Below are 17,341 nucleotides of genomic sequence, written 5' to 3'. Positions count from 1 at the left end.
GGTTTCCCTGAGCGGCACACTGCTGCACCGCTTATTTGGAGGCGTAGTTAGCAGGACTTAGAGCTCGAAAGCTGCTGTTGATCCCTTCATTTAGTTTCCCCCACAGTCAAATATAAATGTTCCTCCAGTATAACTTTCCCTTATAAGTCTTCAGTGCCTCCCTGACATCGCCATGTTATAGATATGCCTTGCATAAATGGTTCACACTCCCAACTAGCCATTATGGGCTCATCTACCATAATGACGGCCACAGCATTGATGTGTCCTTTATTCTGACCTCCTCACCATTATGACCATTGATTGGCTACTACATAACAATACATCACATTGCATAACTTTTTTATTTCTATATTATTTGCCTAGTTCTTATTATGTACCATATATAAAATTATTAGCTTACATATATCACTTTCGGCACAAGTCCTTCTTGATGTATATTGCAAGATTGGTAACAGACTCCATTGTTCCCGTGAGTTTAGTCACTCTAAAATATTGAGTTTTCTGCATTTTCCCATAAACTCTTCCATATTCTTTCCTATAGCAATCCTACAGTGACGTGGGTAGACCCATCTGGCTCCAGGTTGCTGAGTCTGCCTACAGATTCACATTGGGCTCAATTGCTGGAGGTGAGTGATATGTCTGCATGCTTGGGTTAATGTAATACAATCTCAGACTTGCGAAGGTGCATTGCATTGTTCAATAGAGCACAAACTGGAGGGCCTTTATTTTTTTTTCGCCCATGATCACAAGGCCCCGCCAGTTCGGCAGTGCCACCTCTGGCTCCAGACAGTCTTGAGAGTAGGACTTCTATAATAACACAGTACTTCCGGATACAGTACTCTACGCTCACGTTAATTATGTGCGATGCCAGTAGTAAAAGCGAAGCAGAGCCGGAGATGAAAGAATAGAGGAACACAGAGAGTTTAGAAAATTAAAAGGAAGGCAAAAGTTAATGAAATTCAATTAAATGTATATTAAAAATTACTTTATATATTATTATAGCCTCATAAAAGTGAATGTGAGAAGCAGGGTTTCCTATCAAATAAAAATCTACATTATATAATTATATTCTCATAAGTTTGTACAATAAAATCTATTAACATTGGAAAGCTTTGAAAGTAAACGTTTATGGGAAAATTAAAGGAAGTCCCTATAAAATTATAGGATAGCATTTCGGTCCTGTCTGACGATGCTTTCTCAGCTTTCCAATGGAGATTATCCATAAGTGCACCTATATTAGAGCAGATAATGTGTAACAATCCAATGTGCTTAAAGGGACTCTCTCAGCAGATTTCTGCAATGTAACCTGAAGACAGCATGCTGCAAGTGTTAAAACAGAGAATTTAGCCCTGTGTCTGTTATCTCAGTCTTTTTTTTTTTTTTTTTGTTTACCTGCAATGTTAAGGCACCTTTACACACTGAGACTTTCTAGCGATCCCACCAGCGATCCCGACCTGGCCGGGATCGCTGGAAAGTCTCTGGTGAGCTGTCAAACAGGCAAAACTGGCCAACGACGCAGCAGCGGTACGGACCTGCAGAACGACCTAGCTGGTCGTTGGGGATGTGTCAAAGCCGCTATTTGAAAGGGAAGTCACTAACAAAGTCGTTGTAACAGTGTCAAACACAACGATGCATGCTGCGCAGCGGGAAACAAAGGACCAAAAAATGTTCCTGAGAGATGTGTAGCAATCAGCGACCTCACAGCGGGGGCTGCGTTTCACACACTGCAATGTCGCTGGGGAGGTCGCTATTATGTCACAAAAATGGTGACGTTACAGCGATATCGCTAGCGATGTTGCAGTGTGTAAAGGGGTCTTTAGCTTAAGCCTCTTATCTTTGATTAGTGGGTCTCAGCAGCAGTGTGAGCTCTGGTCCAACTCCTCCCCCTTCTGTGATTAGCAGGTTCTGCCTATGGAAATGTACACTTAAAGCCTGGTGTGGGCGGGGGCAGCTCTCAGAGCTCTGCTACATACAAAATCTAAAATCTTTCACTGTGTCAGAACAGCTGCAACCACTAATCTAAGTGATTCATCATTGAACTCAGGGTCTCTTTGCCTACATCATGCTGCTCGCAGATGAGGTCGCAAAAATCTGCTGACAGATTCCCTTTAAAGTCACAATGCGGACATCAAACATTAGTAGCTGTTTTTCTTACAGTAAAGCTGTCACATCTGTTCTCCAAGTATTGTTATATACGTTAGTTGGAGAATATTCTATATAAGTTCTACCATATTAAAATCAGGGCTCTTTCTATGCTAAGTAGTCCAATCAGTGGTCCTAATGAGTGACTGACGGCATTCCCTGTATAAGTGCATAGACATTGTCAGTTACTGACTAGGATCACCCATTGGACTTTCAACCAGAATTTGCCCTATAACATGATACCAATAGACGATGCATTTACAAAAATTTTACAAGGCTGCACCAAAGAGGCAAAAACTTCATATTTTATTCATTCCATCAGGTTGAATGACAGAAATAAAAGTAAAACGATGTATTCATATTTCGGCCATATGGTGTTTATCAACCAAAATGAGATAAAAATAGTTTTGCTATTTATTTTTGTCTTGCTTGATAAGTCATATGACCGAAACATCGCCATGTACTTTTACAGCTATTTTTGTCTTCTTAGTAGAGATGAGTGAACCCAAAGTTCTGTTTTTGGTATTCGTACCTAAGGCCTCTTTCACACGTCCGTGAAAATCACGCACATTTTTCACAGACGTGTCAAAGGTGTGTATTGCCCTCCGTGAGCCGTGTTTATGGCACACGTGTGTTCTCTGTGTGTTATCCGTGATAACACACGGAGAACGGGAACTTTCTGCTCACCTTTCCCTGGCGTAGCTGTCCGTGGTGCTGATCTTCGGTCTCTGGTCCTGCCGACTCCCCGCTGCTGCTTCCGGCCCACAGTGGAGTGAATATGCGATGAGCATAATGAGCGGCGGTCGGAAGCAAGTGACAGCAGCGGCAGAGACTGCAGGGCTGGAGAAGGTGAGTAAAGTTTTATTATTTTTTTCTCTGACACATGTGTTTTCTATGTTGCATATCACACGGAACACTTCCGTGTGGTCCGTTTGCGTTCCGTGTGACACCCGTGATGCCGGAGAAAAACTGACATGTCTACGTGTGGAGCACACGGGCACACATATGCTCCACACGTACACACTGTCCATCGCAGAACACACATGTGAGCGCAGACCCATTGATTTTACTGGGTCTACATGTGCCGTGTCTCCGGTACGTGAGGAAACGGACCAAACACGTACCGGAGACAAGGACGTGTGAAGGAGGCCTAACAAAGACTTTACAAAAAAAACAGAGTTTGGATGCATTACATATGCAAACTACTTGGACGAGCATGGCTGTGCTCGGGTACACTCGGTGCTCAGCCCAGTGTGAACTGCTTGCAGTGTTTAATCAGCTCACACTGGGGGGTAACAGCGTGATCGGATGTAGTGTGCACCAAAAAAAAAAAGGAAAAACCCCATCCACCCTCTCCCGAAAGTATGCTGTTTATGGCTGGCTGCATGTGGGCAGAGACCCGGACTGCCCAATTAGTGACTTCCATTGGGGTTCAGGTCAAGTCTGGGTCCCAAACCAAACTTTATCTAAAGTCCGGCTAACCCCGCAGAACCGAACTTCCACGGGTCCACTTATCTGTACTTCTAACCTGATGGAAAGGTTAAAACTTCCTTTTTTCCATCACTAATACCTTGCCCCCTTGGACATTCCTTGTTTCTTCAGCTGGGTGGAAGATCGAGACAAGATTGCACGAAATTCCATTTGTGGTTTCTCTCAAAATACACATGAGAATTTCAAGCTCACAATTCTCCTTTTAATAGATTATTGTAGGAACTGTATGTGGAGATACAAAGTGGTATTGGGAGCCATATTGCATAACTGTACAGCTTGGAGGTTGTACATCGTGTAAATGAGGCCACTTTGTGGCCTTCACACCATTTTAGGCTTCTTCAGTTGCAAATTAAAGGAATAGCTTCACTTTATAATATTGTCTTTCCTCTTATTTTTTTTTCCCGTCACATCTCTAGCGGTGGGAGCTACAGCTGTTTATCCTATTGACCTGGTAAAGACTCGCATGCAGAACCAGCGGTCCTCGTTTGTAGGGGAGCTTTTGTATAAAAACAGCTTTGACTGCTTCAAGAAAGTAGTGCGCTATGAGGGCGTCTTTGGACTTTACAGAGGTATGTGTTTTATGGTCTAATTGTAATCAGTGTTACTTTGTTTTAATAATTGCTGATCATGTTGTCTATGCCCATGTGGAAACTTCTTGAAAAGTATTCGTAAGTGCTCGTTGAGGCAAGAATATATTTGGTCCTTGCGCACCACGGAGCTCACACAGAGAGCACTTTGACCCATAGTAGCTTGTGTGCCAGGGCACATGGCTGATTTTCCATGCGGACTGATCTGCGTGGAATAAAAATGCAGGATGCAAAAAAGACAGGTGCAGTCCTTCACCACCGGTATTACCTACTCCTGCGCTTTGGATGGAAGGGTAGACTCTAAAGGCCCCATCACACACAGAGATAAATCTTTGGCAGATCTGTGGTTGCAGTGAAATCATGGACATGTTCCATTTGTACACAGCCACAAACCTGGCACTGATTGTCCACAATTTCACTGCAACCACAGATCTGCCACAGATTTATCTCTGTGTGTGACAGGGCCTTAATACTCCTATATGACACTGAGGAAAAATGCAGCATGCACTACTCTGGTCTGTTTTATGAACCAGAATAATGCAATGTAAAGGCAACATGGAGATGGTCACATTTGTAATTCATTGTCACGATTGGACTCAAGACTGGTTCAGACGTCCTTTTCAGAAAAGTTTACATCTGTATTATTCATTTCCATTTTTCTGTCCCTCTGTGTCACACTAGGTATGGGGAAGTACCAAGCGAATGGTGAAAGGGAAGAGAAACTCTGTGTCTAGGGAAAGGGATGATGGTGGCCCCTGACCAAACCTACCGCTGGTCCCTGGGGTCCCTCATCATTCTACCTATATAGGTTCTGTAGCTATGCGCCGAGCCTGATACCTGACCCTAGATATCCTTAGTGCTGGACCCTAAATAGGGAACGGGTGTGTTACGGGGGGACCGGCAGATTAGGACCAGGGGGTATATATCCTAATCGCCAGTCGGGGCCCACCGTGCTCCAGATGACAAAGGAGCTGCTGGCACCTGAGGGTTAGGCGGAGACTATAGAGCTGGATGGCTCTGAGATAACCCAGGAACTCTGGGAACCGGTCACGTGTGTTGGGACACGTCAGACCGGACGACAACCCGATTAGCATTTTGGTGCACCTAGCACTACACCAACCACGTGTGCAGGAAACACGTCAGGCCGGGTGGTAACCAGGTAGCGTTGACCGGAAGACCGCCACGAAAGCGCCCTGTCGGCCACGTGTGTAGGACACGTCAGGCCGAGCGGTCCTCCGATTAGCGTTTCTGGCCACCTCTCGCCTGGCCACGTGGGACACATCAGGCCAGATGGGTACACCAGTAGCGTTGACCGGGAAGCCGAGGAGGATAAGGAACACCCTGTTAACTCCACAGGGGTCCTGGGGTACGCTGTCCGTGCGCGTAGGTGGCACAACCGGACAGGTGGCGCAGCAGGTGCGTTGTCAGTGTGCGTAGGGGGCACAATCGGACAGGTGGCGCAGCAGGTGCGTTGTCCGTGTACGTAGGAGGCACAATCGGACAGGTAGCGCAGCAGGTGCGTTGTCCGTGTGCGTAGGGGGCACAATCGGACAGGAAGCACAGCAGCCGCAGCCCAGTTAACGCCACTGGGCTGCTATAGCAAGACTGGAACGGCAGGAGGGAAGCACGGCGCCTGACCCTGATGTGCCGAGCCACGAATCTTGGCGTGACAGGCACCGTTCGCCTAACCCTACCTACCGCTTCCCAACATTGGCTTATGCCGCAATGAGGCTCTAACATGGAGGTGTGCTCTGACTGAGCAAAAGTGAAGACTGCGCCCCTCCATGTTGTCTCCAGCCCCTTTTATAACCTGGGTCCGCGCCCAAACCCAGGGTGGAACCACCAAGGTCCAATAGCAGAGTGCCATGTCATCAGTGACGTCACATGCGACCTATCCGGAACCGCCACGTCATTGATGACCTCATGGCAGCCACGCCCCAAATACTTCACCAGTCATCGTCTGACGACCAATACTGAGGTGCCAGATCATAGGGGCGGGCCTCTGCGAGCCAGTCCGGGGTTGCCACGTCATCAGGACACCTGACACCCTCTGCCCTATCAGGGCCTGCCACCTCACGGACATGCTCAGTGAGGTTCTTACCGGACCTAGCCTCTGATGCACTAAGTGCCTGAGCATGCTCAGTAGCCTGAGCCACAGGCTTAGAAAGCAGACTATCAGTTTGAGCATGCTCAGTAGGCACATCCCAGAACTTAGACACAGCACGAAGTCCAAGTACCTGTGCAAAGAGGCTGTTAGGGTTAATTGTGGGAGCATGCTCAGTAGCCTGAACTGAGGACTTAGTCTCAGACATAACACAAACAGGCTGAGCATGCTCACTAGGCAAAACACCGGGCTTAGACTCTGGCTGGGGTAAATCGGCGCACGCATGCGCACTAGCCGCCTCTCCACACTTAGACGTGGTGGAAGGAACAGCCAACTGGACGACCCGAGGCACGGCCAAGAACGGCAGCCGGCGCCTGGGCGCAACAGGAACCGCAGCAGGCTGCTTGCGGCTATGGCGGCGCCGGTTCGTAACAGGGTGGGATGAACTGTGCCAACCCCACTACACACTATAGAAGACACAAGGAGGACACACTAGGGAAAAGCATGAACTACATAGACAGAGATGACACAGAAGTTCAGCAAAGTTTTCAGAAACTACACTACAGTTGAGTACAAGTCAAGTGCTTGCAACCAGGGCTTGAAAGAACTGAATAATATCACCAGCATTAGCCCAAGGAAGGTCTCGATATATAAGCACCAAGAGAATGCTGATGATCAACAGCTGGGCGGAAGGCGAGCTCCTGCTGAGTCCAAAAGGGGGAGAGATGAATCCAGCAGGAAAGCTACCTATACCAATGAATACTGACGGCAGGAACGATGGAAAGTCAGAGCATTCTGTGCAGCCAAACGCTATGACCTTCCATGGCCAGAAACCACAGGACTGTTTGTCACCTGTGACACACCCGTGACACTCTGTCCCTCCATAGTTCGAAAATCAAATTCCTAGCTGTAATGGATTTGTAATGGGAGGAAAATAAGGAGATTTGGAGTGCTGTATTTGGAAAAGTGAACTCCAAACATTATAAATATATCATACTTCAGCAGAGAATTTTCCAAAATGGGAAAAGGACTCAAAACCTTTTTAAAAGTGTTTTGCAAAAAAATAAAAAAAGTAAAATAAATATATATAAGTAATTATATATATATATATATATATATATATATAATGTGTGTGTATATATATATATATATGTGTATATATAATATATATATATATATATATATATATATATATATATATATATATATATATATATATATATATATATATATATATATATATATATATATATATATATATATATATATATATATATAAAAATTTTATTTTTTTTTTTAAAGACTTTGCCAGTATTCTCAGTAGATCCTAATGAATCTGAGATGTAATTTTAGCAATTACACAATGATACTACAAAAATGTATACTTTCTGAAGACCGGAAAAGTAATCGCCATGCTTCAGTTACCTGTATGGAAGTGGTTTCCAAAGTGCGATATTCTTCTGTTTAGATGAAGCGATTCTCCGAGATACTCGCTCTTTAAGGTCGATGTTCTTCACAAATGCACAAAACTAATTTTGAACTGTGCTATAATGCTCACTATATTTAGAGATGATTGGAGTGTATACCGTGTATCTCTTAAGGTGCATTTAAAGGAAACATTCATTGTTATGCCTTGTAACATTGGCAGTTGTGCTGATGACAATAGAGTGCAGACTACACTGGCTGTTTTCTACAGAGCAACGTTAATGGATGGCGTGGGAGTGCTTGAAAAGCTGCAGAGCTCTATGTAACCTAGTGCGTTCACATGTGAATGCATCGGGTGGAAGTGGGAATAATGAATTGAAAGTCTTATTTTGTTTTCTAAGCTTTGCCACTTTTGGATAATATTTATGACAATGGTAATAAGTGCACTATTAATTTAATACACATTATGAGCTGTTTTACCATAGTTTTAATTTTGTGTTATAATAATCTATTTATAAGTTCAGGTTGCTATAATATTAAACTTTTTTTTTGTTTTTTTTATTTTTTTTTTTAAATATGGCATTATATCAATTTACATAATGGGATATTGTAATGCAATTGGAATAAAAAAAATAGATTGAATCCATGCAGTGTTTGCACATCTAGTGTTCTGTAAGTCACCACATAGCATAACCCCATTAGGGCACAAAGACCTCATAACATAAGCATGGCTCTAGACCAGGCCTGCGGAGCATATGGCCTGCCATAGGACCATGGACCTGTCCTGCAGACGTCGCCCCTTGCTTCTAATATTCAAATGTATTTGTGTCTCTCAGACACAAATACATTTGAAAACCTGAGCGCCGGCATTTGGGCATAACAGGAAAGAGCTTGTCAGCTCCTGCTCCGACGTACAGCACTGTGATGAGATCATCACAGGCAGTGGACACGTCGGCCCCAGTAAGTGCTCCATGGAGGAGCTGATGATTAAATGTGTGCCACGGCAAACAGACTATGGAGGTATATTGTGAAAGAGGGCACAATACAACCAGGGCAGTGGGGCAGGGTGAGGAATATTATAGAAAGGGGCAGTTTGAGGGGGAGACTGTATGGTTTGGAGAGGGGCAGTGTCGGGGACAGTATGGAGTGTGGGGCGATAGTATAGAGAGGGGCTGTGTGGCAGGAGGAATATTATGTATTCACAGTAAGGGAGTGTCATAGAGAGGCACAGTGTGGGAGGGATATTATGGAGAGGCACAGTGTGGGGGGACGACATTATAGAGAGCGGCAGTGTGGGGGAGATATTCTGGAGAACGGTATTTTTAGGGGAGATTATGCAGAGAAGTAGTGTTGGTGTGGCACAACATTATGGAGAGGGGCAGTTTGGGGGGATATTATGGAGAGGGGCTGTGTACGGGGAGGAATAATATGGAGGCTCAGTTTGGATGGCATTATGGAAATGCACAGTATGGGGGAGATATTATGGAGAGAGGCAGTGTGAGGGCAATATTATGGTGAGAGGCATTGTGGGGAAAGTTATGGAAAGGCACAGTGTGTGGGAGATAATTTGGAGAGGAGCAGTGTGTGAGGATATTATGGAGAGGGCTGTGTGGGGGGAAGAATATTATGGAGGCACAGTGTGATGAGATATTATGGAGAGGAACAGTGTGAGAGGGATATTATGGAGAGGTACAGTGTACATGGATATTATGGAGAGGCACAGTGTGGGAGGACAACATTATGGAGAGGAATAGTGTGGGGTGATATTATGGAGAGAAACATTGTGGGGGGATATGAAGAGGAGCAGTGTGTGGGGGGACAACATTATGGAGAGGGACAGTGTGGGAGATATAGAGAGAGGAAGTTGGGGGATATTATGGAAATGGGCGGTGTGGAGAGCCAACATTATGGACAGCGGCATTTTGATGGGATATTATGGAGATGGGCAGTGTGAGGGGTAACATTGTGGACAGGGATAGTTTGGGGGTATATTATGGAGAGGGGCAGTGTGGGGGGATATTATGTAGAGGGTCAGTGTGGGGGGACAATCTGGAGAAGGGCAGGGTGTGCAATATATTATGGAGAGAGAAGGAGGAAAAAGGATGTGACCGCATGTGAACTTATCTTGCTGCGAGTCCATTGAACTGTACCACATTTTTTATAGATCCGGCATTGCGGCAAAATACCACTGATGTGAGAGCAGCCTAATACATAATTCAAGTGAATGGGCCAAGACAACTTGTAAGAGTTTGACCAAAAATACACCAAATCCTACAAAAAAGCCCAGTATTTTTATTTGTGTCAAAAAGAGTTGTCTTTATTTATCTATTACATGTATATCCCAAAAAAGGAAGTAAAAACTCAATTAAAATAACTGAAAGGTGGGAAAAATGAAGTTACACAAGATCTGATGGCACATACTTATAAACGTTTAAATGACACATAATTCATGTATATAAACCTATAATTATACATTAATAAATACCCAAGTTGGTATTCCATTGATAAGTACATAAAAATGGAAGGAAATAATTAATTGAATAAATAATACTAAAAGGAGATGTCTTCTGAAGAAGCAAAATGTGAAACGCGCGTCAAGTGTTACTGCTGATGGCACCTTTCACTGGGTAATAGGACACTCTCCTTTCTTGCATATTTATTGCAGTTCTGTTTTTAACTCAAACTGAATATTCGGCAATGAGAACCTGCATTTTTCACTACTTGCGCCTTATATGATCAACGAACATCTTCAACCTTTCAATAGATGGTTTGATTTCTCCCATCAGATACATTATATGCCTCCTGTATTGTGCTTGATCGAATTATACTGCTATGGTTTACATTTAGGATATTTTTTTAGCAATTGTCTCCCACTGTAGTAGTAAAAAAATTGTTTAAAAGAACAGAGAGTTCTCAGTGGTTGATACCTTTTAATGGCTAACTGAAAAGATGGTAATAATTGCAAGCTTTCGAGACTACTCAGGTCTCTTCATCAGGCATGGTATAACACAAAATCTGAAGAGTCACGTATTTATACACAACAGGACTTAGAATAGTGCAGTAAAAAAAAAAAAAAAAAAAAAAAAAAAAAAAAGAACAAGTTATATGAAACAGAACTATCTCTATGGCAGGGGGACAAGCTGTTCTAGCCATAAATACTGCTGCAGTTCAGTGTGAAAGTTTTATTGTCCTTTGATAAGGGTCTGGTCCAGGGCTGTGACACGCTCGGATGGTCAGAGGAGCACATCTTTTAACTGATGTAAAAAGACATGAATCCATGAGACACATTCATTCCTTCTCTGAATGTGTCAAAGGTCATCATAAGTTTGTACTCCCATAGTCTCCTGTCTCTCTGGGACTTGAAGTTTCCTTTCAATACCAGCAATTTCATGTCCATGATGCTGTGGTCTGGGTTACAAAAATGTTTGGCCACAGGTAGATCCATCCTTTTTTCTCTAATTGTGTGGCGGTGAGAATTCATCCTTGTCCTGAGCTGTTGTCCTGTCTCCCCTACATACAGACCCCCAGTTGGACATTTGGTACATATAATTAAGTACACCACATTGGTTGTGGTGCAGCTGAACGTACCTGGGATCTTGTAGTCCTGATGTGATCTGGGAATCTTTATCTTGTCCGTTGTCAATATTAATGGACAGGTCTTGCATTTTTTCTGGTTGCAGGGAAATGTTCCTGTTGGTGTTGGAGAGGACAGGGAGCTTCTGACAATGATGCTTCTTAGATTTGGGGGCTGTCTAAAACACAGAAGTGGGGGGTCTGGAAAAATAGATTTTAACCGGGCATCTTTTTGCAGTAATGGTTGTAGTTTCCGTGCAGCTCCTCTAAACACCTCCAGATGTGGATTGTAGGTGACTACAAGAGGGACCCGGTTGTTCTCTTCTTTGGTTTTATAATGTAGAAGATGGTTTCTTGATATTCTGGTGGCTCTTATAATCTGGTTTTCAATTGTTCTTGGGTGGTAGCCTTGATTCAAAAAGGTTTTTCTGAGGCCCTCAAGGTGATTGTCTCTATCTGTACTGTTGGAACATATCCGATTGTACCTGATAGCCTGGCTGTATACAATAGAGTTTTTTATGTGTTTTGGATGAAAACTGTCCCATTTCAGGTATGTTGGACGGTCAATTGGCTTCTTGTACAGGGATGTCTGTATTTCATTGTTCCGTAGTTTAATGATGGTGTCCAAGAAGTTGATTTCCGTGCAGGAGTAGTTGAGTGTTAGGTTGATGGTGGGATGAAACTGATTACTGCAAAAAGATGCCCGGTTAAACACATCTGGAGGTGTTTAGAGGAGCTGCACGGAAACTACAACCATTACTGCAAAAAGATGCCCGGTTAAACAATCACCTTGAGGGCCTCAGAAAAACCTTTTTGAATCAAGGCTACCACCCAAGAACAATTGAAAACCAGATTATAAGAGCCACCAGAATATCAAGAAACCATCTTCTACATTATAAAACCAAAGAAGAGAACAACCGGGTCCCTCTTGTAGTCACCTACAATCCACATCTGGAGGTGTTTAGAGGAGCTGCACGGAAACTACAACCATTACTGCAAAAAGATGCCCGGTTAAAATCTATTTTTCCAGACCCCCCACTTCTGTGTTTTAGACAGCCCCCAAATCTAAGAAGCATCATTGTCAGAAGCTCCCTGTCCTCTCCAACACCAACAGGAACATTTCCCTGCAACCAGAAAAAATGCAAGACCTGTCCATTAATATTGACAACGGACAAGATAAAGATTCCCAGATCACATCAGGACTACAAGATCCCAGGTACGTTCAGCTGCACCACAACCAATGTGGTGTACTTAATTATATGTACCAAATGTCCAACTGGGGGTCTGTATGTAGGGGAGACAGGACAACAGCTCAGGACAAGGATGAATTCTCACCGCCACACAATTAGAGAAAAAAGGATGGATCTACCTGTGGCCAAACATTTTTGTAACCCAGACCACAGCATCATGGACATGAAATTGCTGGTATTGAAAGGAAACTTCAAGTCCCAGAGAGACAGGAGACTATGGGAGTACAAACTTATGATGACCTTTGACACATTCAGAGAAGGAATGAATGTGTCTCATGGATTCATGTCTTTTTACATCAGTTAAAAGATGTGCTCCTCTGACCATCCGAGCGTGTCACAGCCCTGGACCAGACCCTTATCAAAGGACAATAAAACTTTCACACTGAACTGCAGCAGTATTTATGGCTAGAACAGCTTGTCCCCCTGCCATAGAGATAGTTCTGTTTCATATAACTTGTTCTTTTTTTTTTTTTTTTTTTTTTTTTTTTTTACTGCACTATTCTAAGTCCTGTTGTGTATAAATACGTGACTCTTCAGATTTTGTGTTATACCATGCCTGATGAAGAGACCTGAGTAGTCTCGAAAGCTTGCAATTATTACCATCTTTTCAGTTAGCCATTAAAAGGTATCAACCACTGAGAACTCTCTGTTCTTTTAAACAATTTTTTTATCTCTACTGGCTAACACGGTACAAAGATATATTTTACTGTAGTAGTATTTATTTAATCATATATTCATCCTTCCATTTGTATGTTCTTATCAATGGATTTGCTACTTGGGTCTTTGTAGATTTATGTATATACACCGATATACAGTACAGACCAAAAGTTTGGAAACCCCTTCTCATTCAAAGAGTTTTCTTTATTTTCATGACTTTGAAAATTGTAGATTCACATTGAAGGCATCAAAACTATGAATTAAAACATGTGGAAGGAAATACGTAACAAAAAAGTGTGAAACAATTGAAAATATGTCTTATATTCTAGGTTCTTCAAAGTATCCACCTTTTGCTTTGATTACTGCTTTGCACACTGTCTGCATTCTCTTGATTAGCTTCAAGAGGTAGTCAACGGTAATGGTTTTCCAACAGTCTTTGAAGAAGTTCCCAGAGATGCCTAGCACTTGTTGGCCCTTTTGCCTTCACTCTGCGGTCCAACTTACCCCAAGCCATCTCGATTGGGTTCAGGTCTGCTGACTGTGGAGGCCAGGTCATCTGGCGTAGCACCCCATCACTTTCTGCTTCTTAGTCAAATATCCCTTACACAGCCTGGAGGTGTGTTTGGGGTCATTGTCCTCTTGAAAAAATAAATGATGGTCCAACTAAACGCAAACCGGATGGAATAGCACGCCGCTGCAAGATGCTGAGGTAGCCATGCTGGTTCAGTAGGCTTTCAATTTTGAATAAATCCCCAACAGTGTCACCAGCAAAGCACCCCAACACCATCACACCTCCTCCTCCTCCATTCTTCACGGTGGAAACCAGGCATGTAGAGTCCATCCGGTCACCTTTTCTGCGTCTCACAAAGACACGATGGTTGGATCCAATGATCTCACATTTGGACACATCAGACCAAAGCACAGATTTCCACTGGTCTAATGTCCATTCCTTGTGTTCTTTAGCCCAAACAAGTTTCTTCTGCTTGTTGCCTGTCCTTAGCAGTGGTTTCCTAGCAGCTATTTTACCATGAAGGCCTGCTGCACAAAGTCTCCTCTTAACAGTTGTTCTAGAGATGTGTCTGCTGCTAGAACTCTGTGTGGCATTGACCTGGTCTCTAATCTGAGCTGCTGTTAACCTGCGATTTCTGAGGCTGGTGACTCCCATAACCTTATCCTCCGCAGCAGAGGTGACTCTTGGTCTTCTTTTCCTGGGGCAGTCCTCATGTGAGTCAGTTTCTTTGTAGCGTTTGATGGTTTTTGCCACTGCACTTTGGGCCACTTTCAAAGTTTTCCCAATTTTTTGGACTGACTGACCTTCATTTCTTAAAGTAATGATGGCCACTCGTTTTTCTTTACTTAGCTGCTTTTTTTTTCTTGCCATAATACAAATTCTAACAGTCTATTCAGTAGGACTGTCAGCTGCGTATCCACCAGACTTCTGCACAACACAACTGATGGTCACAACCCCAATTATAAGGCAAGAAATCCCACTTATTAAACCGGACAGGGCACACCTGTGAAGTGAAAACCATTTCCGGTGACTACCTCTTGAAGCTCATCAAGAGAATGCCAAGAGTGTGCAAAGCAGTAATCAAAGCAAAAGGTGGCTACTTTGAAGAACCTAGAATATAAGACATATTTTCAGTTGTTTCACACTTTTTTTTAATTTTTTCATTCCGCTTGTGTTAATTCATAGGTTTGATGCCTTCCACGTGAATCTACAATTTTCAGTCATGAAAATAAAGAAAATGAGAAGGTTTGTCCAAACTTTCGGTCCGTACTGTGTGTGTGTGTGTGTGTGTATATATATGTGTAATATATATATATATATGTGCCGTATATATGTATATACAGACCAAAAGTTTGGACAAACCTTCTCATTCAAAGAGTTTTCTTAATTTTATATGTGTGTGTAATAAATAGAAAACTTTTTGAATCAAGTGTTAGAACCATTTATTTTTTGCAGCTAAGTTTTTTTTGTATTTTGGATTTCTCCTTTACAGCTCATTCAGCCGCCCTTTTTTCACATACAAGTACTATTTGTGTTTTTCACTTCTATCCATCTTACCTATGCTAGTCTATGGGGGAGTTCACATGTTCAATATTTTGTCGGACCAAGTGATCTGCGCAAATATTATTGATCTGATAGGTTGATCTGAAGGTTGGTTCAAATTGCCAATGTAAGTTGAGGGGTCCTTGTAAAAAAATTAAAAAATAAAAACGGATAGACAGCACTCAGTTTATCTATGTGATATTTGTTTTTCATTGACTATTCGATAGGAGAAGCTGGACAATTTTTTTTTTTTTTCTCATCCAAGAGAAACTGATGGAATTCGGAACAAATTCTGTTCATTTTTTTTATTTTTTTTTTTTTAAATGTGTGAATGAGCCCTTAATGGGAAAACACCAGTTATCCGGGCAGTTGATGTTTTCATATGAAAAGTTGACCCTTTGCGATATTTACTCTCAGTTCTCTTACGCTCGTTAGGTTCCATGGTAAAATGTTCTTGACTTTTGGTACAGAAGGAGTCTGTTGTCATATAGCAGATGAGGCTGGGTATGATCGCACTTCTGTGACTTGTCTCCCTCATAATATTCAGTGGGTGTTCTCTTAGAGCGGTTCACAAGGAGGGAGGATCGCTTTCTTTGTATTCTCTTTACCTCCCCTTGTATCTAATAACTACCTTTCTCCTACACTGAAGTCTTTTAAATTACTGACATGGGGATGAAAATGGAGGCAGTTTCATTATCTATTGGCTGGTTTCCTCTTGGTAAATGTTAAAAGAAAAGGCTCATCCCTCTCTTGTCCTTGGTACGTCAGTGATTTGTTATTTATATGCTCCGTGAATGGAAGCCAGGAAATCGGTATTCACCGTCAATTTCACTTACCCATTGCAGATTCCTGGATGTGACGATGTAATGGATGTATCTATAGGAAAAGTGCAATTCTTAAGGTCACTGAGTTGCATACTCAGTTTTCAGGATTTTACACGTTTCATTGTTTTTTTTTGGGGGGGGTGGGGGATGCTTTTTTTTTTTTTTTTACCATATTCCACATGGATTGTGATAACACCACTTTTTTATGTTTGCAATAGATCACCTAAATAATGAACAAATGTTTCTATGCATTAAAGGGAAATCCTTTTTTTTCTGGTCAACATATTTGCTCATAGTTTCATTGTTTTTAAGGTTGAAGGTAGACTAAAGGCCACTTTACACGCAGCGACATCGCTATCGATGTTGCTGCCGATCGCACCCGCCCCCGTCATTTGTGCTTCATGGGCAAATCGCTGCCCGTGGCGTACAAAATCGCTAGTACCCGTCACACGTACTTACCTTCCTAACGATGTCGCTGTGGCCAGCGAATTGCCTCTTTTCTAAGGGGGCAGTTTGTGCGGCGTCACAGCGACATCACACAGCAGGTGTCCAATAGAGGCGGAGGGGCGGAGAGCAGCACGCAGGAAAGTCACGCCCACCTCATTGCCGGAGGACGCGGGTACGTTGCAGTTCGTCGTTCCTGGGGTGTCACACATAGCGATGTGTGCTGCCTCAGGAACGACGAACAACTTGCGTCCTGCAACAGCAATGATATTTGGGAAAGGAACGACGTGTCAACGATCAACGATTAGGTGAGTATTTTGCATCGTTAGCGGTCGCTCGTACGTGTCACACGCAATGACGTTGCTAACGAGGCCGGATGTGCATCACGAATTCCGTGACCCTAACGTCATCTCGTTAGCGATGTCGTTGCATGTAAAGCGGCCTTTACCGTAAGTCCATCGAGTTCAACCTATAACCCAACATGTTGATCCAGAGCAAGGCAAAAAGCCCATGAGGCAGACAGTAAATTCCTTCCCAACTCCAAATACAGCAACCAGGCTAGTTCCCTGGATCAACGCCCAATCACAGAATCTAGTGCACATAACAAGTAATATATTTTTCAAGAAAGGCATCCAGGCGTCTCTTAAATTTTAGTAATTAATCAACCATTACATCATATGGTAGAGAGTTCCATTGTCTTACAGCTCTTACAGTAAAGAATCTGCATCTGTAATTATGAATACCAAGTTAGATCAAAGACCAACCATACATGACACTATATAGGATGGAAA

General features: G+C 42.9%; 1 protein-coding gene across 1 annotated transcript in view; it reads left to right on the top strand.

Annotated features, from left to right (window-relative positions):
* SLC25A12 (solute carrier family 25 member 12) overlaps positions 1-17,341 on the top strand; it is a 215,283-nt gene that overhangs the window by 115,659 nt on the left and 82,283 nt on the right. Inside the window, exons 10-11 of the mRNA XM_075317328.1 lie at positions 542-626; positions 4,050-4,202. Coding sequence (XP_075173443.1) covers positions 542-626; positions 4,050-4,202 — 238 coding nt within the window. The remainder of the gene's footprint in view (positions 1-541; positions 627-4,049; positions 4,203-17,341) is intronic.

The sequence above is a fragment of the Anomaloglossus baeobatrachus genome, chromosome 7 (assembly GCF_048569485.1).
Source record: "Anomaloglossus baeobatrachus isolate aAnoBae1 chromosome 7, aAnoBae1.hap1, whole genome shotgun sequence".
Lineage (NCBI taxonomy): Eukaryota > Metazoa > Chordata > Amphibia > Anura > Aromobatidae > Anomaloglossus > Anomaloglossus baeobatrachus.
This window is presented reverse-complemented; position numbering and strand designations above follow the sequence as displayed.